This window comes from Bubalus kerabau, chromosome 19 (genome assembly GCF_029407905.1).
Source record: "Bubalus kerabau isolate K-KA32 ecotype Philippines breed swamp buffalo chromosome 19, PCC_UOA_SB_1v2, whole genome shotgun sequence".
NCBI classification, from domain to species: Eukaryota; Metazoa; Chordata; class Mammalia; order Artiodactyla; family Bovidae; genus Bubalus; species Bubalus kerabau.
The window spans coordinates 24,789,336-24,815,463 of NC_073642.1; the positions used below are offsets into that span (position 1 = coordinate 24,789,336).

The 26,128-nt window shown below is 42.8% G+C and overlaps 1 protein-coding gene across 9 annotated transcripts in view; it reads right to left on the reverse strand.

Annotated features, from left to right (window-relative positions):
• ADAMTSL3 (ADAMTS like 3) overlaps positions 1-26,128 on the reverse strand; it is a 378,195-nt gene that overhangs the window by 11,486 nt on the left and 340,581 nt on the right. For 8 of the 9 annotated variants that reach the window (XR_008705347.1, XM_055555931.1, XM_055555927.1 and 5 more), the window contains 3 exons: positions 22,314-22,497; positions 19,680-19,884; positions 10,980-11,080 (listed from right to left, as the gene is read on the reverse strand). Coding sequence is in view for 7 of the 9 variants with exons in the window: in XM_055555931.1 (XP_055411906.1) it covers positions 10,980-11,080; positions 19,680-19,884; positions 22,314-22,497 (490 nt within the window). In the remaining 2 variants the exon portion in view is untranslated. Of the gene's footprint in view, positions 1-10,979; positions 11,081-19,679; positions 19,885-22,313; positions 22,498-26,128 lie in introns of those variants that run through there. The other variant, XR_008705348.1, reaches the window with a different exon arrangement.

Here is a 26,128-nt window from a genome sequence, read left to right on the forward strand (position 1 = left end):
TGCAGATGACATGACACTGTACATAGAAGACCCAGAAAATTACTAGAGCTAATCAGTGAATTTAGCAAAGTTGCAGGATACAAAATCAATACACAGAAATCACTTGCATTTCTATATACTAACAATGAATAATCAGAAAGAGAAATTAAGGAATCAATCCCATTCACCATTGCAACAAAAACAATAAAATATCTAGGAATAAACTTACCTAAGGAGACAAAAGAACTGTACACAGAAAATTATAAGACACCAATGAAAGAAATCAAAGATGACATAAATAGATGGAGAGATATTCCATGTTCCTGGGTAGGAAGGATCAATATTGTGAAAATGACTATACTACCACAGATTCAGTGTGATCCCTATGAAATTACCAATGACAATTTTCACAGAACTAGAACAAAAAATTTCACAGTTCATATAGAAACACAAAAGACCCTAAATAGCCAAAGCAGTCTTGAGAAAGAAGAATGGAGCTGGAGGAATCAACCTTTCTGACTTCAGATTATACTACAAAGCTACAGTCATCAAGACAGTATGGTACTGGCACAAAAACAGAATTATAGACCAATGGAACAAGATAGAAAGCCCAGAAATAAACCCATGCACCTATGGGTACCTTATTTTTGACAAAGGAGGCAAGAATATACAATGGGGCAAAGACAGCCTCTTCAATAAATGGTGCTGGGAAAACTGGACAGCTACACATAAAATAATGAAATCAGAACAATTCTTAACACCATACACAAGATAAACTCAAAATGGATTAAAGACCTAAATGTAAGGCCAGAAACTATAAAACTGTTAGAGGGAAACTTAGGCAGAACACTCAATGACATAAATAAAAGCAACATCCTCTATGACCCACCTCCTAGAGTAACAGAAATAAAAACAAAAGTAAACAAGTGGAACCTGATTAAACTTAAAAGCTTTTGCACAGCAAAGGAAACTATAAGCAAGGTGAAAAGACATCCCTCAGAATGGGAGAAAATAATAGCAAATGAAACAACTGACAAAGGATTAATTTCCAAAATATACAAGCAGCTCATACACTCAATGCCAGAAAAACAAACAATCCAATCAAAAAGTGGGAAAAAGACCTAAACAAGACATTTCTCTAAAGAAGACATACATATGGCTAACAAACACATGAAAAGATGCTCAACGTCGCTCATTATTAGAGAAATGCAAAGCAAAGCTACAATGAGGCATCACTTCTCATCAGTCAGAATGGCCACTATCAAAAAGTCTGCAAACAATAAATGCTGAAGAGGGTGTGGAGAAAAGGGAACCTTCTTGCACTGTTGGTGGGAATGTAAATTGATACAGCCACTATGGAAGACAACATGGAGATTCCTTAAAAAACTAGGAATAAAACTACCATATGACCCAGCAATCCCACTTCTTGGCATATACCCTGAGGAAACCAAAATCGAAAAAGACACATGTATCCCATTGTTCATTGCAGCACTATTTACAATAGCTAGAACACAGAAGCAACCTAGATGTCCATCAACAGAAGAATGGAGAAAGAAGTTGTGGTGTATATACACAATGGAATATTACTTAGCCATAAAAGGAATGCATTTGAGTCAGTTCTGTTGAGGTGGATAAATCTAGAACCTATTATACAGAGTGAAGTAAGTCAGAAAGAGAAAGATAAATATTGTATTCTAATGCATATATACGGAATCTAGAAAAATGGTACTGAAGAACTTATTTACAGGGCAGCAATGGAGAAACAGACATAGAGAACAGACTTATGGACATGGGGAAAGGGGAGGAGAGGGTGAGACGTATGGAGAGAGTAACATGGAAACTTACATTACCATACGTAAAATAGATAGCCAAGAGGAATTTGCCTTACGGCTCAGGAAACTCAAACAGGGGCTCTGTATCAACCTAGAGGGATGAGATAAGGCAGGAGATGGGAGGGAGGTTCAAAAGGGAGGGGATATATGTATACTTATGGCTGATTCATGTTGACATTTGACAGAAAATAACAAAATTTTGTAAAGCAATTATCCTTCAATAAAAATATAAATTAAAAAAAATGACTTTGGGGAGAAAAAAAACCCACTCTCCTGAGGAGTTGGAGCAGTCGGTTCAGGTGAGGAAGAGGACAGTGATACATTTGTTAACAAACTAAGTTCTGTCTATATAAGCACTTGAAATATATTCCAGTATGAGTATGAACCTGTAGGTGAGCCCTCGTGCCCATTATGGGAAGTGCCTGCGCTTCCACTGAGGACACACCATCACTCGGACGCTGGACCAGCCCACTTCTTAGCTGGGCCAGTGGCTTCTTGCTGTCCTCGGGGAACGTCACAGTCTGGCAGGCCACCTACTCCTCTTGTGCCAACAGCAGCGCTCGCTCTGTGGGCACCATGGACCCCAGGGAACACTTACCAAAGCTATGGGTCTGCTCTCCAGAAGAAGACATATGTGATTCCACTTTGGTAGTGAGACCTTTTGGGAAGAAGGATCTGCCTCTAGTTGCCTTGCCCTTTAAAGCAGATCAGAAAGTTAATGGACCTCTGCCTTTGTTGTTGTCAGAAAGGGTCCACTGTGTGTGTATATTTATGTGTATAACCATGCGCCAGAGAACTTTCCAAATACTTTCCCACAGACTGACTCATTTATTCTTCACAACTACCCTACATAGTAGGTACTTAATTTTTTTAAATGAAGTATCAGTGATTTGCAATATTATGTCAGTTTCAAATGTACAACAAGGGCTTCCCTGGTGATTCATATAGTAAAGAATCTGCCTGCAAAGCATGAGACCTGGGTTTGAGCCCTGGGTTGGGAAGATCCCCTGGAGAAGGGAATTGCAACTCACTTCAGTATTCTTGCCTGGAGAATCCCATAGACAGAGGAGACTGGTGGGCTACAGTCCATAGGGTTGCAGAGTTGGACACAACTGAGTGACTAAGCACAGCACAGCATCGCATGTACCCTGTGCTGTATATCACACCCTCATATCTTGTTTATTTTATACCTAGTAGCTGACACCTCTTAAACCTCCTACTCCTATCTTGCCCTTCCTTCACCCCTTTCCCTGTTTGGTAACCACTAGCAAGTACATGGCAACCCACTCCAGTATTCTTGCCTGGAGAATCCCAGGGACGGGGGAGCCTGATGGGCTGCTGTCTATGGGGTTGCACAGAGTCGGACACGACTGACGCGACTTAGCAGCAGCAGCAGCTTGTTTCTGTGTCTATGAGACTGTTTCTGTTTTAGACATTCATGTGTTTCATTTCTTAGATTCCACATATAAGTGATATTATATGGTATCTCTCTTTCTCTGTCTGACTTGCTTTACTAAGCATATGCACACTCCAGGTCTATCCAAGATGTTACAAATGGCACAATTTCTTTTTTTATCGTAGAATACCATTTCATTGTATACCATTCATATACACACACAAACACACACCACAACTTCTCTTTATTCATTCATTTGTTGATAGCTACTTAGGTTGTTTCCACATCCTGGCTATTACAAATAATGCTGCTATGAAAATTGGGGTGCATATATTTTTTCTTTAAATTTTGAATTTTTTATTGGAGTATAGCCAATTAACAATGTTGTGATGGTTTCCGGTGAACAGCAAAGGGACTCAGCCATACATACACATATATCCATTCACCCCAAACTCCTCTCCAATCCAGGCTGCCACATAACACTGAGCAGAGTTCCCTGTGTGATACATCATCTTTTTGAATTAGTGTTTTCATTTTCTTCAGGTTTATACTCAGCATGGGAATTGCTGGATCATCTGGCAGTTGTTTTTAAGGAATCTCCATATTGTTTTCCATAGTGGCTGTACTAATTTACAACCCCACTAATAGTGTACAAGGGGTCCTTTTTTCTCATCCTCACCAACATTTATTATTTGGTGTCTTTTTGACAATAGACCTTCTGACAGGTGTGAGGTGATGTCTCATTGTGGGTTTGATATACATTTCTCTGATGATTAGTGATGTTCAGCATCTTTTCATGTGCCTGCCGAATGTCCTCTGATTACTGAAAAGATATTTACCCTAGAGAGTGAGCCACCTCAGAGGACCCATTTTGGGGTATCTGTTGTTCTCTAGGGCAGAGCTCCTAGGAACTAATGTATTTGTATCACATAAGACTATCTCCCCATCCCCAAAGATGACTGGAAGAGGGCCCTAACCTGAGCTAGTTGCCACTGTCTTTCTCCCAGGAATTTGGAAGTTGCTGGAACAAGACATATAAACATGAAGGCTGGAGTAGCAGTGGCCGTACTCTGCCATGAGGGCCAGGGAAGTAGAAAAAATAACATTCTGCAGAGATGAGAAGAGAAACAACCCTAATGACTATTCATTTCGTAGTAACAGTCCCTCCTGAGGTTTCACAGAATCATCCCTTTGGATTGGAATGTTTTTGTTCCTATAAAAGCCTGCTTATCCAAGCACATAATCTATAAGGAGTGAGAAACACCACTGGAAATGTGATAAGATGGAGAAAATTCTGATAACCTGAACTTCTCAAACAGTGTGTGTGTGCCTGCTAAATTGCAAGAGTATTACACATAGTTGGAAGCAATACTTTGATTAGCAGGTAGGGGGAAGACTCCATCAAAGGGTTTCCTTAAGCAATATTGTCACATCAAACTGATTATAAGATTTATAAGAGGAAGAGGGATAAGGGTTTCCTGTTAACTGGAGGGTTTTTGTTTTCCCCAGTGGGTATGAAACTTATGGGGCCAAAAGTTGGGTTCCTTTAGACAACAGGACAGAGATAGACCAAAGTTTCTACTAAAAAGAGTTGAACCAACATTCGAAGAATATTCAGAGAATACATTTTAAAAGATACCAAATTGTTGTATCTAAGAATGGCTGTCCTATCTTAAGAACTCTCCCATTATCTTTGTATAAATCATTCCAAGTTGACTTTTGTTGTTTCCAGCCCACAGGACCTTAATACAGCTACTTTTTCTGCTTCAATAGAAGATAGGGTCAGTGGGAAGTCAGAAGAAACTATTCAGCTTCCTAAATATACAAGATAATACAGGAACATGGAGCTGGACACCAGTGAAGATGCTGAAACCCAAGAGCCTGGTCACTTGAGAACTCAGTAAGAGAATGCAAGATTGCTCCAACAGAGAGCCTCACTTCCTCATGGCCAGGGATGGGACTGCAGATGGTGATGCCCGAGCTGGGGGCTCATAGTCTGTGTACCAACAATGAGCACACAAGTGGAGCTCATATGTTTTTCTATGTAAAACATGAAAGTAGAAATGGCAGCAGAAATCACAAAGTAACCCTGTTTCTAGTCTTTCTCAATTTCTCATTCCTCTTCAGTCCAGCTCTGCTCCTGCCTCAAATAACCCCTTTCATCATTAGCCAGATGGAACTTACTGATTCTGTAGGGCAACAGATTTCAAATCTGCCTTATTATCAGAAGTATGTGGGCAGCTTAAAAAAGATGTAGATTCAGAAAGAATTAAAAAAAAAAAAGACAAAAGAGATGTAGATTGCCAGCTTCCATTCCCTTCCAAAGATTCTAATTCATTAAGTCCCAATTGAGAGCCCAAGAATCTTTATTTTAAAGAAACTTCCCAGGGAATTCTGACTTGTGGCTGAGGTTAGGAATTACTGCTCTGGGGAACAAACTCTCTCAGTCCTCAAGCATTTCCTCAGATCCCCGTGTTGTCTTCCTATATGTGAGCTAGTTTTACGCTGATAATTCTCACTCCCTTTAAAACTCTTTCCACAATGGAAGCCACACCTCCCAAACTCTTCCCAGGGTCAATAAAAGAGGCTAGTAGACACCCCGCTCACCACTGATTCTCTACCCATGGCCACAAATAATGTTACTCCCTATTGCTGCTGCTGCTAAGTCACTTCAGTTGTGTCCGACTCTGTGTGACCCCATAGATGGCAGCCCACCAGGCTCCCCTGTCCCTGGAATTTTCCAGGCAAAAACACTGGAGTGGGTTGCCATTTCCCTCTCCAATACATGAAAATGAAAAGTGAAAGTGAAGTCACTCAGTCATGTCTGACTCTTAAGGACCCCATGGACTGCAGCCTACCAGATTAAACACCCTCTAATATTTACTGAGGCCCTACTATGGCAAGTGGGTGTCTCCCGCCTACCCACTGCATTGTAAAGTGAGATTTAATGCCTCACCTACCTTCAGCGAGCCCACCCACTCAGCAGAAGAGGTCTGTGGGGGACAGTGAGGCCAGTAAACTTCAAAAGAAATCCACCCACAGAAGCTCTCTAAACTAACCTAGTCTTGCTTCCATAAACCACCAGATATTTGGGGAAAAGTAACAGCATGAAAGAAAAGCACTAGGATTAAAGCTGAATTGCCAACCTTGGATGAAGCAGAAACAATAGAGAAAATAAAAGGCAATTTGACTCTTTTTTTTTCCTTCTCAGGTCAAGGAATTTTTCTTCTATTATTTCTTTTATTTTATTTTATTTTTTTTTTGACAATTAAAGAAACATGTATATAAGCACTGTCTCCCCTTTAAGTTCTTTTGCATATCTCTTTCTCCAAAACCCTACTTAACCGGATACCCTCTTGGTAGATCTTTCCATGCCTTGTTGTCCTCTCTATTATCATGAATATTTTTTTGCTTCCTGTTTTGGCTGCCAAAAAGTAGTTGGAAAGTGAATGGCATACTCAAGGAACTGAAAGAAGGACAGTGTGACTGGAACATGAAGAGGGAGACAGAGTGAGGTCCTGGATGAGGCTGTGTAGGGAGGTGGGACTCGACTGTGCAACATTTTATAGGCCACATAGTCAATTTTGGTCAACCTTTGTCCTAAGAGCAAGTGAAGCCTCTAAAGTGTTGTTAATCTAGCAGGGAGATGGGTGTGGTGATGGTAAGATCAGATTTGCATTTTGGAATCGATTACTGTGGCTGCAGTATGGAGCCTGGGTTAGAAGGATCATGGGTGGATGGAGGGAGATTAGTAGGATGGCTTGGCCAAACAGATTGGTGGTAAAGAAGGAAAGAAGTGGATCGGTTAGAGAAAAAACACAAAGAGCCAAAAGTCATACAAAACAGAAAAGTACAAATTACATTAAGATATAAATTTTCATCCATCAGATTGGCAAAATTTTTAAAACGTTGGAAATCTATATAAAGTTGGTAAAAAGGGGGACTCTCATATATTGTTGGTAGAGACAGTTTGATGGTAATTTAGCAGTATCCAGACGAGCATGTCTGTCGATTTAAGTCCATATCTAAAATCTATCCTGTAAGAGTATTACCCTTTATGCATAAAGATATATATTCCAGGATGTTTACTGTAGCATTTGTTTGCAATAGCAAAAAATGGAAACAATTAAATGCCCATCAGCAATGGACAAGAATGAGGTAATAGTAAATACAACAATTCAAAAGAATGAAGTGACCCTTATGTACTTAGATGGGGGAAAAGTCAATAACATATTGATCAGTAGGAAAAAAAAAACAAGTTTCATACAAAATATGTCTTGTTTATTATAAAGAAAGCACAAACCTTGTGTGTTTGTAATATAAATATATCTTTGAGCGTGCATAGTAAAACATCTGGGATGATACATATCAATCAGTGTGTGGGCTCTATCTTCTGAACAAAATTGGAAACTAGGTTTTCTGTTGAGAATCAGGGTGTCTGTTCTGAACATTTTCCATTCTAGGAGGATGGTTCTGGCTGGAATTGTGTTGGGAATAGGAAATGCAGCTGATACTACATCGACAAAACTTAGTGAAGGCTCAAAATGGAAACTGAGCCAATGGTCAGGGTCATCTCATTTTCCCCAGCAACTCACGATGTGGAGGAAGGAAGAGCCACAGAGTGGGCATTTGCTATGACTCAGGCTGCTAAGTGCTTTACACTAAACCAATTAATCAAAACCTCCCAGATACAAGACAATCTACAGAATGGGAGAAAATATTTGCAAATAATGCAACCAGTAAGGGCTTAATTTCCAAGATGTACAAAGAATTCATACAACTCAACAACAACATAAAAAAACCTATCCAAAAATAGGCAGAAGACCTAAATAGACATTTCTCCAAAAAAGAAATACAGATGGCCGATAAACACAGGAAAAGGTACTCAACATCCCTAATTACTAGAGAAATGCAAATCAAAATTACAGTGAGGAACTACCTCACACCAGTCAGAATGATCATTATTAAAGAGTCTTCAAATAAATGCTAGAGAGAGTGTGGGGAAAAGGGAACCCTCTACCCTGCTAGTGGGAATGTACGTTGGTGCAGCCACTGTGGAAAACAGTACAGAGGTTCCTCAGAAAACTGACAAGAGTTACCATATGATCCAGCAATCCCACTCCAGGGTATATAATGGACAAACTAAAAATAAAAAGGATACAAGCACCGCAATGTTCATAGCATCACTATTCACACAGCCAGATATGGAAACAACCTGTGTCCATCAACAGAGGAATGGATGAATGTAGTAGACATATATTTGGAATACTACTCAGCCACAAAAAGGATGGAAAACATGGATGCAACTAGACATTATCATACTCAGTGAAATCAGAAAAGAAAGACAAATACCATGTGATATCACTTATGAGTGGGATCTAAGCAATGACACAAATGAACCTACCTATGAAACAGAAACACAATCACTGACAGAACAGACTGGTGGTTGCCAAGGAAGGGGGGTTGGGGAGGGACTGAGTGGGAGGCTGATGTTAGCAGATGTAAGCTTCTATATACAGGATGGATAAACAAATTCCTAATGTGTAGCACAGAACTACATTCAATATCCTACGATAAACTATAATGGAGAAGAATATTAAAAAAGAATGTGTAAATATGTATAACTAAATCACTTGGCTGTAGAGCAGAAATTAACACACACTTGTGTCAATCAACTACACTTCAATTAAAAAACAACTTCCCAACCATAATTTGACACAGACAGTAATACCCCAATCTGAAGATCAAGAGCTCAGAAAGTTCAAAGTTACACCAAGAGGAGGGTGGCAGAACTCCAGATTCCACTGGTGGCCCTCTTGGCTCTTCCTCACTTCCTCTGGCTGCAGCATGTTCCTCTAGGGTGGTGGAGCCGCCAGATGGAAGGCATCTATGTCTCAGAGTGATCTCAGGGAGTGGAGCTCTTCTACCCTCTAAACCATCTGCCAGTTTAGACTTTTATACAAGACAGAAGCATTCTTCTTGTGTAAGCCCCTCAACAAGATAAAAGTTTACTTTATTCTCTGCCAACCCACTGTCCCAACGTCCTAATCAAACAGTTTCTAAACAGAGGAATAAATTTAGAATAATTGAAAACACTAGGATCCAGATTTAATCTGTAAATTAAAGGGAACTGATGAATTTTGAAAACTCAGCGTGGCCATGGGACTGGAAAAGGTCAGTTTTCAACCCAATCCCAAAGAAGGGCAATGCCAAAGAATGTTTAAACTACTGTACGATTGTGCTCATTTCACATGGTAGGAAGGTTATGCTCAAAATCCTTCAGCTAGTCTTTAGCAGTCTGTGAACTGAGAACTTCCAGATGTTCAGGCTGGGTTTCAAAAAGGCAGAGGACCAGAGATCAAATTGCCAACATTTGCTGGAACATACAGAAACCAAGGGAATTCCAGAAAAACTTCTACTTTTGCTTCCCTGGTAGCTCAGACAGTAAAGAATCTTCCTGCAATGCAAGAGACCCGGATTCGATCCCTGGGTCAGGAAGATTTCCTGGAGAAGGGAATGGCAATCCACTCCAGTATTCTTGCCTGGAAAACCCCACAGGCAGAGGAGCCTGGCAAGCTACAGGCCATGGGGTTGCAAAGAGTTGCACATGACCGAGTGACTAACACTTCTACTTCTTTGCTTTATTGACTATGCTAAAGCCTTTGATTGTGTGGATCATGTGGATCACAACAACCTGTGGGAAATTCCAAAAAGAGAAGGGAATACCAGACCACCTTACCTGTCTCCTGAGAAGCCTGTATGCAAGTCAAGCAGTAACAGAACAGGACATGGAACAACGGACTGGTTCCAAATTGGGAAAGGAGGATGTCAAGGATATATATTGTCACCCTGCTTCTTTAACTTTTACATAGAGTCCATCATCCAAAATGCCGGGCCGGATGAAGTACAAACGGGAATCAACATTGCTGGGAGACATATCAACAACCTCAGATATGCAGATGATACCACTCCACTCTAATGGCAGAAAGTGAAGAGAGACTGAAGAGCCTCCTGATAAGGATGAGAGAGCAGAGTGAAAAAGCTGGCTTGAAACTCAACATTCAAAAGCCTAATAAGATCATGGCGTCCAGTCTCTTCATGCCAAAAGAAGGGGAAAAAGTGGAAGCAGTGACAGATTTTCTTTTCCCAGGCTTCCAGACCACTGTGGATGATGACTGCAGCCATGAAATTAAAAGATGCTTGCTCCTTTGAAGGAAAGCTATGACAAACCTAGACAGCATATTAAGAAGTGGAAACATCACCTTGCCAACAAAAGTCTGTACAGTCAAAGCTATGGTTTTTCCAGTAGTCATGTACAGATGTGAGAACTGGACCATAAAGCAGGCTGAGCACCAAAGAACTGATGCTTTCTAATTGCGATACTTTCAAGAGAAGACTCTTTCGAGTCCCTTGGATAACAAGGAGATCAAACCAATCAATCCTAAAGGAAATCAAGGTGATGAGATGGTTAGAAACAATCACCGACTCAATGGACATGAATTTGAGCAAACTCTGGGAGATGCTGAAGGACAGGGTTTCCCTACAGACTGCATGCTGCAGTCCATGGAGTTGCAAAGAGTCAGACACGCCTCAGTGATGGGACAGCAACAGCATAACATATACCACTGAGGATGGTGCCATAAAAAATCATAATTGAGTATGAACTGTGCATTATGAGAGGTGGTGTACAGGAGGGATGAGCCATTCCCAGACATCATAGTGCTTATCTGAGGTGGGAGAGGTTGTGTGCTGCCCTAGGGTGGGGCCAGTACCTCTTTGTGTCATCACAGCCAGACTCAGAACTGTTGGGGTGCTGACAAATTATGTGATGCTGCTGCATCCTCACAATGCGACCCAGGCAACGTCCAGGACACTGAAACGAAAGCACAATGCAGTATAAACAACCTTGTGTAAACTTCCCTGTCGGTCTACTGATTAAGACTCTGTGCTCCCAATGCAGGGGGCTCGGGTTCAATCCCTGGGTGGGGAACTAAGATCCCGCATGCGGTGAAGCATGGCAAAAATAAATAAAGACTGATATTAAAAAATTAAAACAACCTTGTGAGCTCATGCGTGCTGTGGCGGCATTGCCAGAGACCAGCTACAGGGGTGAGCTGCCCGAAGGAAAGTTGCTGTTCAGTTGCTGAATTGTTTCCGATTCTTTGTGACCCCATGAACTGCAGCAGGCCAGACTTCCCTGTACTTCACCATGTCCCAGAGTTTGCTCAAACTCTTGTCCATTGAGTTGGTGATGCCATCCAACCATCTCATTCTCTGTTGCCCCCTTCTTCTCCTCCTGCCCTCAGTGTTTTCCAGTATCAGTGTCTTTTCCAATGAATCAGTTCTTTCCATTAGTGGCCAATGTATTGGAGCTTCAGCTTCAGCATCGGTCCTTCCAGTGAATATTCAGAGAAGGTAGGGAGGAGGGAAGCCCAGCTGTAAGGATCAGATTGCCCTCCTTCAGAGTCAGACAGCTTCCTAACTTTCCTTTCATCCTCTTTTCCTCCTCAGAAACTGAGACCACCCCTGGGGAGAAGGAGTGAAAAGCACAGGGCCAATCCCTAATTGAGCAGGTTAAGGTTCAGAAATCACTGTGCGTAAAAGCATAAGCTACAGCCAAGTTTGGGTTTTCCTGCTTAGAGCAAAAATGGAGGCTTGTGTGTAGGGATGAGCTGAATTACAGGAAAAAAATTAACATTCAGCTCTTAAGCTTTTCTGTACTAATAACACATATCAATTTTTTCTTGTCATTTCTTTTATGCTTGAAAAGGTCTTTCCCATCCTGGTAGTTCTATTCCAGTTTAATGACTACACTAAAGCATTTTAATCCAGGCAGAATTTATTCTGTTGTATGTGGTGGGTTTGGGCTCTCATTTTATTTATTTCTCTTTAATTAGTTGACCACTTTCTCTCTTATACAATTGTGTTTTATAATTTCCCAACCACATTATTGAGGTACAATTCACATAGCCTAGAAGTCACTGTTCAGTGTATACAGTTTGCAGTAAGTCCCCTACATATGAACCTTCAAGTTGAGAACTTTCAAAGATGCAAGTGTGCCCCTGGATGTCAGCTATCGTAACTGTACTACTGTAGTTTTTCAAGGTCCTGTAATGTAAGATGAAGAATGTTTTATTTTGTGTTTGCTTTTTACGCATTATTTGTGTGAAAAGTATCATAAACCTATTACAGTGCAAAACTCTATAGCCAATTGTGTTTGTTGGGTACCTAGGCTAACTTTGTTGGACTTACAAACAGGCCTAGAAACAAGTTCCTTTTCATGTATATGCTTTTTAAATATTTTTTCCCATTCTGTGGGCTGTCCACTTTCTTGGTCACATCCCTTGTAGCAACAAAACTTTAAGTTTTCATGTAGTCCCATTCATCTATTTTTGTTGTTTTTCATGTCATATCTAAGAAACCATCTCCTAATCCAAAGCATGAAGATGTATGGCTACAGAGTTACTTTCAAGGGCTTTATTGCTCTAGCTCTTAAATTTAGGTCTCTGATAAATTTTGAGTTAATGCTTTGTAATACCACTTCATGGGAAATAGATGGGGAAACAGTGGAAACAGTGTCAGACTTTATTTTTTTGGGCTCCAAAATCACTACAGATGGTGACTGCAGCCATGAAATTAAAAGACACTTACTCCTTGGAAGGAAAGTTATGACCAACCTAGATAGCATATTCAAAAGCAGAGACATTACTTTGCCAACAAAAGTTCGTCTAGTCAAAGCTATGGTTTTTCCTGTGGTCATGTATGGATGTGAGAGTTGGACTGTGAAGAAGGCTGCGTGCTGAAGAATTGATGCTTTTGAACTGTGGTGTTGGAGAAGACTCTTGAGAGTCCCTTGGACTGCAAGGAGATCCAACCAGTCCATTCTGAAGGAGATCAGCCCTGGGATTTCTTTGGAAGGAATGATGCTAAAGCTGAAACTCCAGTACTTTGGCCACCTCATGTGAAGAGTTGACTCACTGGAAAAGACTCTGATGCTGGGAGGGATTGGGGGCAGGAGGAGAAGGGGACAACAGAGGATGAGATGGCTGGATGCCATCACTGACTCAATGGACGTGAGTCTGAGTGAACTCCGGGAGTTGGTGATGGACAGGGAGGCCTGGTGTGCTGCGATTCATGGGGTCGCAGAGAGTCAGACACGACTGAAGGACTGATCTGATCTGATCTGATCTGAATACCTTATATGCTAGAAGTCCAAGTTCATTCTTTTGCATTTGCATATTCAGTTGTCCTTCACCAATGAGGAAGCAATTGTTCTTTCCTCATTGAATTGGTATTGTCACTCTTGTAGAAAATCACCTGACATAGATATATGGATTTGTCTCTAGACTTTCAATTCAATTTCATCAATCTATGTGTCTATGCTAGGTTAGCACCATGTTACTGTCCAGTCAGTAAGTCACATCCAACTCTGAGATCCCATGGACAGTGTGGACTGCAGCCTGCCCGACGCCTCTGTCCATGAGATTTCCCAGGCAAGAATACTGGAGTGACTATTTGATGCAGGGATCAAACCTGTGTCTCCTGCATTAGCAGGTGGGTCCTTTAGTGCTGAGCCACCAAGGAAGCCCATGTTAGTACTGCAGTGTCTTATTATTGTCTTGTAATAAGTTTTGAAATTGATATGTCTGAGCCCTCTAACTTTGTTCTTTCTCTAGATTGCTTTGGCTATCTTGGGTCATTTATATTTCCATATAAATTTTAGGATCAGCTTGCCAATTTCTGCAAAGAAGCTGGGATTTTGATGGAGATTATGTTGAATCTGTAGATCAATTTACTGTCACGTGAATAATATTATGTTTTTTGATCCATAAATATACAATGCCTTTTCATTTATTTAGGTCTTCTTTAACAGTCCTTAGGCTTCCCTGGTGGCTCAGACGGTAAAGCATCTACCTACAATGCAGAAGACCTGGGTTCGATGCTCAGGTCAGGAAGATTCCCTGAAGAGAATAGCTACCCACTCCAGTATTCATGCCTGGAGGATGCCATGGGTATAGGAGCCAAGCGGGCTACAGTCTATGGGGTCACAAAGTGTCGGACACAACAAAGCAATGAACACATTCTTTAATGTCCTTAAAAACACTTTCTGTAGTTTTGTGGTGTTAATTTTTTAAAAACTCTTCTTCCCTCTATGACTAACTGCTTTTGGGTTAAACTCATTTTGAATGGGTCTGCTTCTGCACTTTTCTCACACTGCACAACTTCAGTGTGTTCTGCACTGATGCGGCACTGTTTTACTTAGAGCAGTCTTGCAGGACACTCCGACATCAGGTTAGGAAAGTCTCTATCCTCCTATCGATTTGTTTTTCTAAAAATCTCTTGTCCTCACTCACTCTCCCATATGAATGTCAAAATCGTATGAGGTTCCAAGAAAAGAATTCTACAGTAATTTGAATTGGAAGTAGGTGTTCTGGTTCATTTAAGGGAATGGGCTCCTTTATAGCACTCAGAGTACCTTTACTTATCCAAATTTTCTGGTATGTGTTTCAACAATATGTTGTATTTTTCTTTATGGGTTAGGCAAGGATTAATTTTATGTGTCACTTCTCATCCGTGCCTGACGAAGTGATATTTTAATGAGGTTTTGAACTTGGAATTGTTTGAATGGTTTAAGAATTCTGAGGATGTTGATGTAAAAGAACCAAATTAGAACATTTCCTAACACCATATACAAAGATAAACTCAAAATGGATTCAAGACCTAAATGTAAGGTCAGAAACTATAAAACTCTTAGAGGAAAGCATAGGCAGAACACTCGATGACATAAATCAAAGCAACAACCTTTATGACCCACCTCCTAGAGTAATGGAAATAAAAACAAAAATAAGCAAGTGGGATCTGATTAACCTTAAAAGGTTTTGCACAGCAAAGGAAACTATAAGCAAGGTAAAAAGACAACCCTCAGAATGGGAGAAAATAATAGCAGATGAAACAACTGACAGACGATTAATTTCCAAAATATACAAGCAGCTCGTACAACTCACTACCAGAAAAACAAACAACCAAATCAAAAAGTGGGGCAAAAGACCTACACAAGACATTTCTCTAAAGAAGACATACAGATGGCTAACAAACATGTGAAAAGAGGCTCAATATTGATTATTATTAGAGAAATGCAAATCAAAACTGGTGAGACTATCACCTCACACTGGTCAGAATGGCCATTATCAAAAAGTATGCAAACAACAAATGCTGAAGAGGGTATGGAGAAAAGGGAATCCTCTTGCACTGTTGGTGGGAATGTAAATTGATACAGCCACTATGGAAGATGGTATGGAAGTTCCTTACAAACTAGGAATAAAACCACCATATGACCCAGCAATCCCACTTCTAGGCATATACCCTGAGGAAACCAAAACTGAAAAAGACACATGTTCCCCAATGTTCACTGCAGTGCTATTTACAATAGCTAGAACACGGAAGCAACCTAGATGTACATCAACAGTAGAATGGCTAAAGAAGTTGTGGTACATATACACAATGGAATATTCAGTTCAGTTCAGTTCAGTTGCTCAGTCGTGTCCGACTCTTTGGGACCCCATGAATCGCAGCACGCCAGGCCTCCCTGTCCATCACCAACTCCCGGAGTTCACTCAAACTCACGTCCATTGAGTCGGTGATGCCATCCTGCCATCTCATCCTCTGTTGTCCCTCTGTTCCCTCTGTCCCTCTGTCCCCTCTGTTCTCCTCCTTCCCCCAATCCTTCCCAGCATCAGAGTCTTTTCCAATGAGTCAACTCTTCACATGAGGTGGCCAAAGTACTGGAGTTTCAGCTTTAGCATCATTCCTTCCAAAGAACACCCAGGACTGATCTCCTTTAGTATGAACTGGTTGGATCTCCTTGCAGTCCAAGGGACTCTCAAGAGTCTTCTCCAACACCACAGTTCAAAAGCATCAATTCTTCAGCGCTCAGCTTTCTTCACAGTCCAAATCTCACATCCATACATGACTACTGGAAAAATATAGCTACTCAGCCCTAAAAGGAACACATTTGCATCCGCCCTAATGAGGTGGATAAACCTAGAGCCTATTATACAGAATGAAGTAAGTCAGAAAGAGAAAGATAAATATCATATTCTTAAGCATATATACGGAATCTAGGAAAATGGTACTGAAGAATTTATTTGCAGCACAGCAATGGAGAAACAAACATAGAGAACAGACTTATGGACATGGTGAAAGGGGAGGAGAGGCTGAGATGTATGGAGAGAGTAACATGGAAACTTATATTACTGTATGTAAAATAGATGGCCAATGGGAATTTAGTGTATGTCTCTGGGAACGCAAACAGGGGCTCTGTATCAATCTAGAGGGTTGGGATGGAGAGGGAGATGGGACAGAGGTTTAAGATGGAGGGGACATATGTATACCTATGGCTGATTCATGTTGAGGTTTGACAGAAAATAACAAAATTCTGAGAGCAATAATTAATTAATTATAATTAATTGAATTAAAAAATAAATTAATTTTTAAAAAAGAATTCTCGGGATGTTGAGATGGGGTGAGTGTATTGTGCACATGAGAAGGACCTAAATTTGGGGGAAAATGCAGAATGTTATGGACCAAACTGTATCCCTCAAAATTTATACAGTGAGGTCCTAACCACCAATGTGACCATATTTAGAGATAGGGTCCTAAGGAGGTTAGAGGTTAAATGAGGCCAAACGGTGGGGCCTTAGTCTGATAGGAAGTGGCCTTGTAAGAAGTAGAAGAGACACTCAGAACTCTCTTTTCCATGTGTGCTGAGAGAAGAGGTTATGTGAGGACAGAGACAGAGGAGCCTGCCTGGCTACAGTCCTGTCCATGGGGTTGCAAAAGAGTCAGACATGACTTAGGGACACAAGAACAATAGTGTCAGAAGGTGGTTGTCTACAAGCCAGTAACTAAAACCAACCCTAAGAACACCTTGATTTTGAACTTCTAGCCTCCTGCTGCTGCTGCTGCTGCTGCTAAGTCGCTTCAGTGAAGTCCAACTGTGCGATCCCATAGATGGCAGCCCACCAGGCTCCTCCATCCCTGGGATTCTCCAGGCAAGAACACTGGAGCGGGTTGCCATTTCCTTCTCCAATGCGTGAAAGTGAAGTTGCTCAGTCGTGTCTGACTGTTCGTGACCCCATGGACTGCAGCCTACCAGGCTCCTCTGTCCATGAGATTTTCCAGGCAAGAGTACTGGAGTAGGTTGCCATTGCCTTCGCCGATAAAATAAGAACATTAATAGCAAGCATGCTGACCCTCGACCCGACAACCAGAGCTACTTTACCCGTCTTTGGCATCATCCATGGGTCAAGTGGATAAGGAGCCACTCCAGCCACTCTGTGAAGAGGACTCAGAGGTGACAGTGCAGAAGCTTCTGGGCTCCTTAGAAAGCCAGAGCTCAGAAAGCCTGAGCTTGAATACACCCAGGGTGGGGCCCCAGTCCATCCTTGTGAAGTCCTCCCTTGCCATGAAGGACTTCACCATCCAAAAACCTCAGCCTCAAAGCCCTCAGATTTCTACCATCATACCAGCCTGGCTATTCGTGAGGGAGACCATTTGGATACCAGAGACAACCCACGATTCAGATGAGATCACTGACCCTACCACTCCCCCACCTACCCCATCTTCCTGGTGTGACCATGGGGCCACTCCCTTCATCCATGGCACCCCCGACACCCACCACACACACCGCATGCCTGACACCTGGAGCACCAGCAATATCTGCAGCACAGGTGGCACCCAACACACCAGCAATATTTGAGACATCAGCAGAATCCGAGACACCAGTGGTACCTGTGACAAGAGCAACACCTGTGACACCAGTGGCAGCCATGATACCCGAGACACCAGCGGCACCCGTGACACCCACGGCAAGAGCAGCACCCACGGCAAGAGCAGCACCCGAGACATCAGTGGCACCCGTGACACCCGAGACACCAGCGACACCCGTGACACCAGCGGCACCCGTGACACCAGCGACACCCGAGACACCAGCGGCACTCATGACACCCACGGCAAGAGCGGCACCCATCACAAGAGCGGCACCCAAGACACCAGTGGCACCCATGACATCAGTGGCACCTGTGACACCCGAGACACCAGCGGCACCCAGGACAAGAGTGGCACCCGAGATACCAGTGGCACCCATGACACCAGCGGCACTCAGGACAAAAGCAGCACCCAAGATACCAACAGCACCCAGGACAAGAGTGGCACCTGGGACACCAGCAGCACCTGGGACAAGAGTGGCACCTGGGACACCAGCAGCACCTGTGGTACCCGAGACACCAGTGGCACCTGCAACACCAGCGGCACCCGAGACACCAGTGGCACCCAAGACACCCATGGTACCTGTGACATTAGCAGCAAAGCCCCAGAGGGAACCCACTACCCCCTGAGTGTGGCCAACACCACAGGACACTCCTACCAAGCTGGGCAGTCCCACTCCACAGCCACTCCCTCTGGCCTCAGCAAGAAAAAGAGGGGCGTGGCTGGGAGAATATGGAGGTTTATAATATAACATTGCTGTTGTGGACTGCCCAGCAATACCCCCACAAGTAAAGTAGGCCCAGAACAACCCACGGATGACTGACCAAGACAAAAGCAGCCCTTCCGGGCTCCCTGAGACCCAGTCAAATGGACTTTGGGATTCAAATCCAGCACCTCCATGGCCATCAGGAGCCCTGGCCAGCTTAGAGGATGGCCTGGAATGGCCTGGGGGACCAGAAGAGGCGCCACCCTGACCCAGCTGCCCTTCCTCCGCCACTGCGTGAAACTTCACAGACTGGACTGTCCCCCGGGGCATGTCCCCCTCCCCCCACACTCTCCCCTTCCATGTTAGTGGTGGAGGGGATAGTTTTTGCCAACTCCTTGGTTCTTCATAGTTTTAATTAACTTTATTTCTCCAGAAAGATGTATCTCCCTCTGTTTTGCATCCTCTCCAGTTAGAGAAGTGTGTAGTCATGTAGGACTTGGAGTTAATGACCTAAGAATTAGCACAATCATTCTCAAGAGCAACAACTGCTGCACTGCAGAGCAGAAATGCAGAAAGAGTGTATTATTCTCCCGCACTGACAATACTGAACATTTTCTGAAGGGCTGAGGGGAACTTTTGATCTCTGCAGCCTGTGTTAATATTGACCGGGAGGTCTAGGATAGAATAGAACCAGCTGGTGTGTGGTGTGGTCAGCTCCCTGTGCAGATGAGTTTCCTGAATGTCCTGCAGGAGTCTGTGCTCTCCTCTCCCCTGTGGGGAAGGGCCCTGATGGGTGGGGTTTTGTTACAGTATTGCTTGTTTTATGTTTTGGCCTCATGGCATGTGGGATCTTAGTTCCCCGACCAGGGATGGAACCCACATCCCTTGCATTGGAAGGCAAAGTCCTAACACTGGACTGCCAGGGGAAGCCCCTTTTTGGATGTGTGGGTTTGACCACAGGGACTGGATGATTTTTAAACACTAGATTTGTCAGCATTACCTGGTTCCCTTGTTCAACGAGCCCTTGAACACAGGGGTGACTGGAACAGGGTCTTCTCCCCAGAGGCCTGTCTCTGGGGATGCACACTCTCGGTGGCAATGCCTGCACCGTTCCGTTGGCTCTTGTGCGCTTACATGTCACTTGCCGACTGCGGAATCCTTCACCACAAGACACAGAGCACTCTGACCATGCGCCTGTGAGCCACCTAAGAACAAAAACTACAGAAGCTTAGTAGGTCAGACCCTATGGGGACTGTCTTCCAAAGAGAAAGCCCATCCTAGCAGTATGACTGTTTCAGGGCTGACACATGTCTCTGGGAGTGGGCAGCAGCACAATAACTCCCAGCCGTACTCTCAGATATCCTTTCACTAAGAAGCAACAGAATCACCAGGTAGAGACAATAGCATCGGGGCAGGATAAAGTAGTCCTCAGGGATGTAAGAGCCATCAGCTGTGTGGCCTCAGAGAGCAGAGCTAGGGCAAAATTAGGTGGAAATTTTGGAAACGTGATTTTCAACTCATGGAAACCAAAGGGAAGAAAAAAGGAGGTAGCACCTGTTTGGTCACTCAGACTTGTCTGATTCTTGCGACCCCATGGGCTGTAGCACCAGGCTCCTCTGTCCATGGGATTTTCAAGCAAGAATACTGGAGAGGTTGCTATCTCCTCCCCCAGAGGATCTTCCCAACCCAGGGATCGAACCTGTTTCCTGCAGCTCCTGCATTGGCAGGCAGATTCTTTACCACTAGCGCCATCTGGGAAGATGAACTGGGAGACTGGGATTGACATATATACACTACTCTGTATAAAACAGATAACTAATGAAAACCTACTGTATCACACAGGGAACTCTACTTAGCGTTCTATGGTGACCTAAATGGGAAGGAAATCCAAAAAAGAGGGGATGTATGTATACATGTGACTGATCAACTTTGCTGTACGGTAGAAACACATCATAAAGCAACAATACTCCAATAAAAAACAAATAAAAGATGTTTCTGCTTATAGAGTGGACAAGGCACTCTAGAGAGGAGACAAAACTCAGCAGGCTCCTGACGTGGCCCTTGTGAGGAATGACAAAGACATTGGGAACAGTGGGAAACTGACAGGAATGGATGGAAGTGAGAGGAAAGGGGGGTGGGTAGCTTTGGATGTAGTCATTGTGATCTGGAACACAAACTAGGGGCAGATCAGATTTGGTGGAGATTATGAGTTTGATTTTGGATACTTTTAAAACTATTGACTTGTGTCATCTATGATATCGAAAGGTTATTAATGGCTTTACTCTAGGGGATGCAGATGATACCACTCTAATGGCAGAAAGTGAAGAGGAACTAAAGAGCCTCTTGATGAGGGTGAAGGAGCAGAGTGAAAGAGCCAGCTTAAGACTACATAGCAAAAAAACCCCCTAAGATCATGTCACCCAGCTGCATTACTGCATGGCAAATAGAAGGGGAAATGGTGGAAGTAGTGACAGATTTCTTCTTCTTGGGCTCCAAAATCACTGTGGATGGTGACTGTAGCCATGAAATCAGAAGACGATTGCTTCTTGCCAGGAAAGTGATGAGAAACCTAGACAGTATGTTGAAAAGCAGAGACATTATTACTCTGCTAACAAAGGTCCATATAGTCAAGACTGTGGTCTTCCCAGTGGGCATGTACAGCTGTGAGAGCTGGACCACAAAGAAGGCAGAACACCAAAGAAGTGATGATGCCTTTGAACTGTGGTGCTGGAGAAGACTCCTGAAAGTCCTCTGGACAGCGAGGATATCAAACCAATCAATCTTAAGGGAGATCAACCTGAATATTCGCTGGAGGGACTAATGCTGAAGCTGAAGCTCCAACATTTTGGTCACCTGAAGAGAACAGATGACTCATTGGAAAAGTCCCTGATGCTGGGAAAGATGTAGGGCAGAAGGAGAAGAGGGCATCAGAGGATGAGATGGCTAGACGGCATCACCAATGCAATGAACATGAACTTGGGCAAACTCCGAGAGATGGTGAGGGGCAGAGAGGCCTGGCGTGCTGCAGTCTATGGGGTCACAAAGAGTCAGACACGACAGGCAACTGAATAACAACACCACCTGTGGGGGTAGAGTCTAAGGAATGGTGCTTTTCACGTCTCTCTTGTGATCTGGCCTACTGCCATATCTCTGAGGTGAACCCATGAAGTCAGCTTCCCTGTGCTCTTAAGGTACATTGTGATGCAGGGAGCAGGTGAGAGTGGCAATTAACACAGAAGCTCTGAAGACTAACCCAATTTGAATTTGGCCCTCATAACTGTGTGGCCTAGGGGAGTTTTTCCAACTATATAATAGAGAATAAACAACGCTGGAGATATCCCTGGAGGTCCAGCGGCTAAGACTCTGAACTTCTGGTGCAGGGGACTCGGGTTCAATCCCTGGTTGGTTATGTGGTGTAGCATAACAAAAAAATAAAATAAATTTTTAGAAAAGAAAATGAACGATATTGACTTGATAGGTGACTGTGAAGTGATCCACATAGACTACTTAGCTGAGCACCTAGTATAGTCCACATAAAACAAATCTTAGTGGGTGAGTTATTCAGTCCAAATTACTATGCATTTTCAAACAAGTCAAACACTGGTAGCAAGGAGAGAAGAGTGACTGCACACACCTTGGGGGGCAGTCCCGGATGTTACAGGGCTGGAACGCAGCTCGTGGCTTGCGGAGCTGGTCACAGAAGGCCTCGCTCACTTCCTGCCCGTTGGCCATCAGGCACTGGGGTCTCTGAACCTGGGCTCCCAAGTGGCCGCATGTGGCAGAACAATGAGTCCAGTTGCCAAGCTCCCAGAAAGTCTCTGCAGAAAGAAAAGGAATGTCACAGATGGCCACTGGAGGAGAAGGGATGATGGGCTGGAGACGACCTGGCCAAAGACAACTATGAGCTGCTTTCTGATTAGCTGCCCGTCGGGCTCTCTGAGCAGCACACAGAGAATCTGCCATCAGGTGGGGTAAAGGGGTCCTTTAAATCTCATTTTCCCTTGACTAGCTTGTTGTCATAACTGCGGGGGGTTATTCCAGCCAGGATGGAGCCCTTGGTCCTGCAGCTGGACTGGAACCCGGTGTGTCTGATGCCAAATCTAACTCTTTCAAAATACTACCTCACATTTCACAAAGGCCCCTTGACAGTTCAAGCAAGACATACAGCCTGGGAAAGGGGTTGTCTCAGGTCAGCTAGATCTGCCAGAAAAGTCCCAGAGAAGGAGGAGAAACTGTGCAGTGGGCCGGCTTCTCAAGACTCTCCAAGCAGAGCCAAGAGGACAAGAGAGGAGGATCTCTCTGGGGGATGCCCTAATGGATTCTCTTTCTCAAAAGTGGATCAGACTGAGAGAATTGAAAGATGATTTAGCAGGGAGCAGGGATTAAGCAGACAGGTTCAAGATACATTTCAATTCCATTCTTACTTCTCTACTAATTCTTAATCTAAACTTCAGATGAGACCTGAAGCTGAATAAATAATTTGCCATAGAGCCCTCTGGAAAGGTGAAAAATGGGAGTTTCCTTTAAAAAAGCTGAAGCTGACCACTTCCAATAATCATGGTTTATTTTCCTTTCAGTCCTCGTTCCAAGCAGCCTTTCCTTTCCCTTTTGACACTGGATAAAAACATGAAGTAGGACATGACGATAACAGATTTGTGTATGATAACACAAAGTACCAGATTTTCTTGTAATAATCACAAGTAAGTAATAGCTACCAGCTGTGTCCACAGGGTACTCCACTGAGTACACCTATGCCTTTAGCTTAACTGTTTTCCAGTGTTTCCTTTTGATTTTGGAATTTTGTCCTAACTTGTATATCGTTTGCAAAGCAGAACAGTACACATTTTTAGGCACCCTACAGCTTATTTAAAACATTTTTAGAAATAGCTAAGTTTATTGAGAAGTTTCCAGGTGATAGGTACTGAGTTAAACACTTTAACATCACTTTTCCATTTAATTCTTACAACCATCTTTTGATTTAGATTATTTTTACTTGCAGAGGTAGAAATGGAAAGAAGCTATGTGACTTTTCCAAGGTCCTGTAGCTGGACTGGAACCCAGTATGTCTGATGCCATACCTAACTCTATGTCATATTTCATAAGGGCAAGACAGTTCAAGGCAAGACATATGTGCATTTCTTTAAAAAAGTACACCTCTTTTTATTGAGGTATAATTCATATAAGAAAAAATGCTCATATGTCAAACATGCAGTTCTATGAGTTTTTACAATTGTATGTACTTAGGTAACCATGATCCAGAGCAAGGTATATACATTTAATCACTCACAAAGCGTCCTCTCATCTATGAAGCAGGTTAAAGGCTAATGGAGTTTTGCCAAGAGAACACATTGGTCATAGCAAACACAGTCTTCCAACAACACAAGAGAAGACTCTACACATGGACATTACCAGATGGTCAATACCGAAATCAGAGTGATTACATTCTTTGCAGCCAAAGATAGAGAAGCTCTATACAGCCAGCAAAAACAAGAATGGGAGCTGACTGTGGCTCAGATCTTGAACTTATTATTGACAAATTCAGACTTAAATTGAAGAAGGCAGGGAAAACATTTACTTTCTGAATGGAAGACCATACCTGAATGGTATGACCTAAATCAAATCCCTTATGATTATACAGTGGAAATGACAAATAGATTCAAGGGATTAGATCTGATAGACAGAGTGCCTAAAGAACTATGGACTGAGGTCTGTGACATTGTACAAGAGGCAGTGAGCAAGACCATCCCCAAGAAAAAGAAATGCAAAAATGCAAAATGGTTGTCTGAGGAGGCCTTACAAATAGCTGAGAAAAGAAGAGAAGCTAAAGGCAAAGGAGAAAAGGGAAGATATATGCATCTGAGTGCAGAGTTCTAAAGAATAGCAAGGAGAGAGAAGAAAGCCTTCTTCAGTGACCAATGCAAAGAAATAGAGGAAAATAATAGAGTGGAAAAGACTAGAGATCTCTTCAAGAAAATTAAGAGATACCAAGGGAACATTTCATGCAAAGATGGGCACAATAAAGGGCAGAAATGGTATGGGCCTAACAGAAGCAGAAGATATTAAGAAGAGGTGGCAAGAATACACAGAAGAACTGTACAAAAAAGATCATCATGACCCAGATTACCATAATGATGTGATCACTCACCTAGAGCCAGACATCCTGGAATGTGAAGTCAAGTGGGCCTTAGGAAGCATCACTATGAACAAAGCTAGTGGAGGTGATGGAATTCCAGTTGAGTTATTTCAAATCCTAAAAAATGATGCTGTGAAAGTGCTGCACTCAATATGCAAGGAAATTTGGAAAACTCAGCAATGGCCACAGGACTGGAAAAGGTCAGTTTTCATTCCAATTCCAAAGAAAGGCAATCCCAAAGATTGTTCCAACTACTGCACAATTGTACTCATCTCACTTGCTAGCAAAGTAAGGCTCAAAATTCTCCAAGCCATGCTTCAACAGTACGTGAACCATGAACTTCCAGATGTTTAAGCTGGATTTAGAAAAGGCAGAGGAAGCAGAGATCAAATTGCCAACATCCATTGGACCATCAAAAAATCAACAGTGTTCCAGAAAACCATCTACTTCTGCCTATTGACTACACCAAAGCCTTTGGCTGTGTGGATCACAATAAACTGTGGAAAATTCCTCAAGACATGGGTATACCAGATGACCTTACCTGCCTCCTGAGAAATCTGTATGCAGGTCAAGAAGCAACAGAACTGGACATGGAACAACAGACTGGTTCCAAATTGGGAAAGGAGTACATCAAGGCTGTATAACGTCACCCTGCTTATTTAACTTATATGCAGAGCACATCATGCGAAATGCTGGGCTGGATGAAGCGCAAGCTGGAATTAAGATTGTTGGGAGAAATATCAATAACCTCAGATATGCAGATGACACCACCCTTATGGCAGAAAACGAAGAACAACTAAAGAGCCTCTTGATGAAAGTGAAAGAGGAGAGTGAAAAAGTTGGCTTAAAACTCAACATTTAGAAAACTAAGATCATGGCATCCAGTCCCATCACTTCATGGCAAATAGATGGTGAAACAATGGAAACAGTGAGAGACTTTATTTTGGGGCGCTTCAAAATCACTGCAGATGGTGACTGTAGTCATGAAATTAAAAGATGCTTTCTCCTTGGAAGAAAAGCTATGACCAACCTAGACAGCATATTCAAAAGGAGAGACATTACTTTGCCAACAAAGGTCCGTCTAAGTCAACACTATGGTTTTTCCAGTAGTCATGTACGGACGTGAAAATTGGACCATAAATAAAGCTGAGTGCTAAAGAATTGATGCTTTTAAACTGTGGTGTTGGAGAAGACTCTTGAGAGTCCCTTGGACTGCAAGGAGATCCAACCAGTCCATCCTAAAGGAGATCAGTCCTGGGTGTTCATTGGAAGGACTGATGTTGAAGCTGAAACTCCAATACTTTGGCTCCCTGATG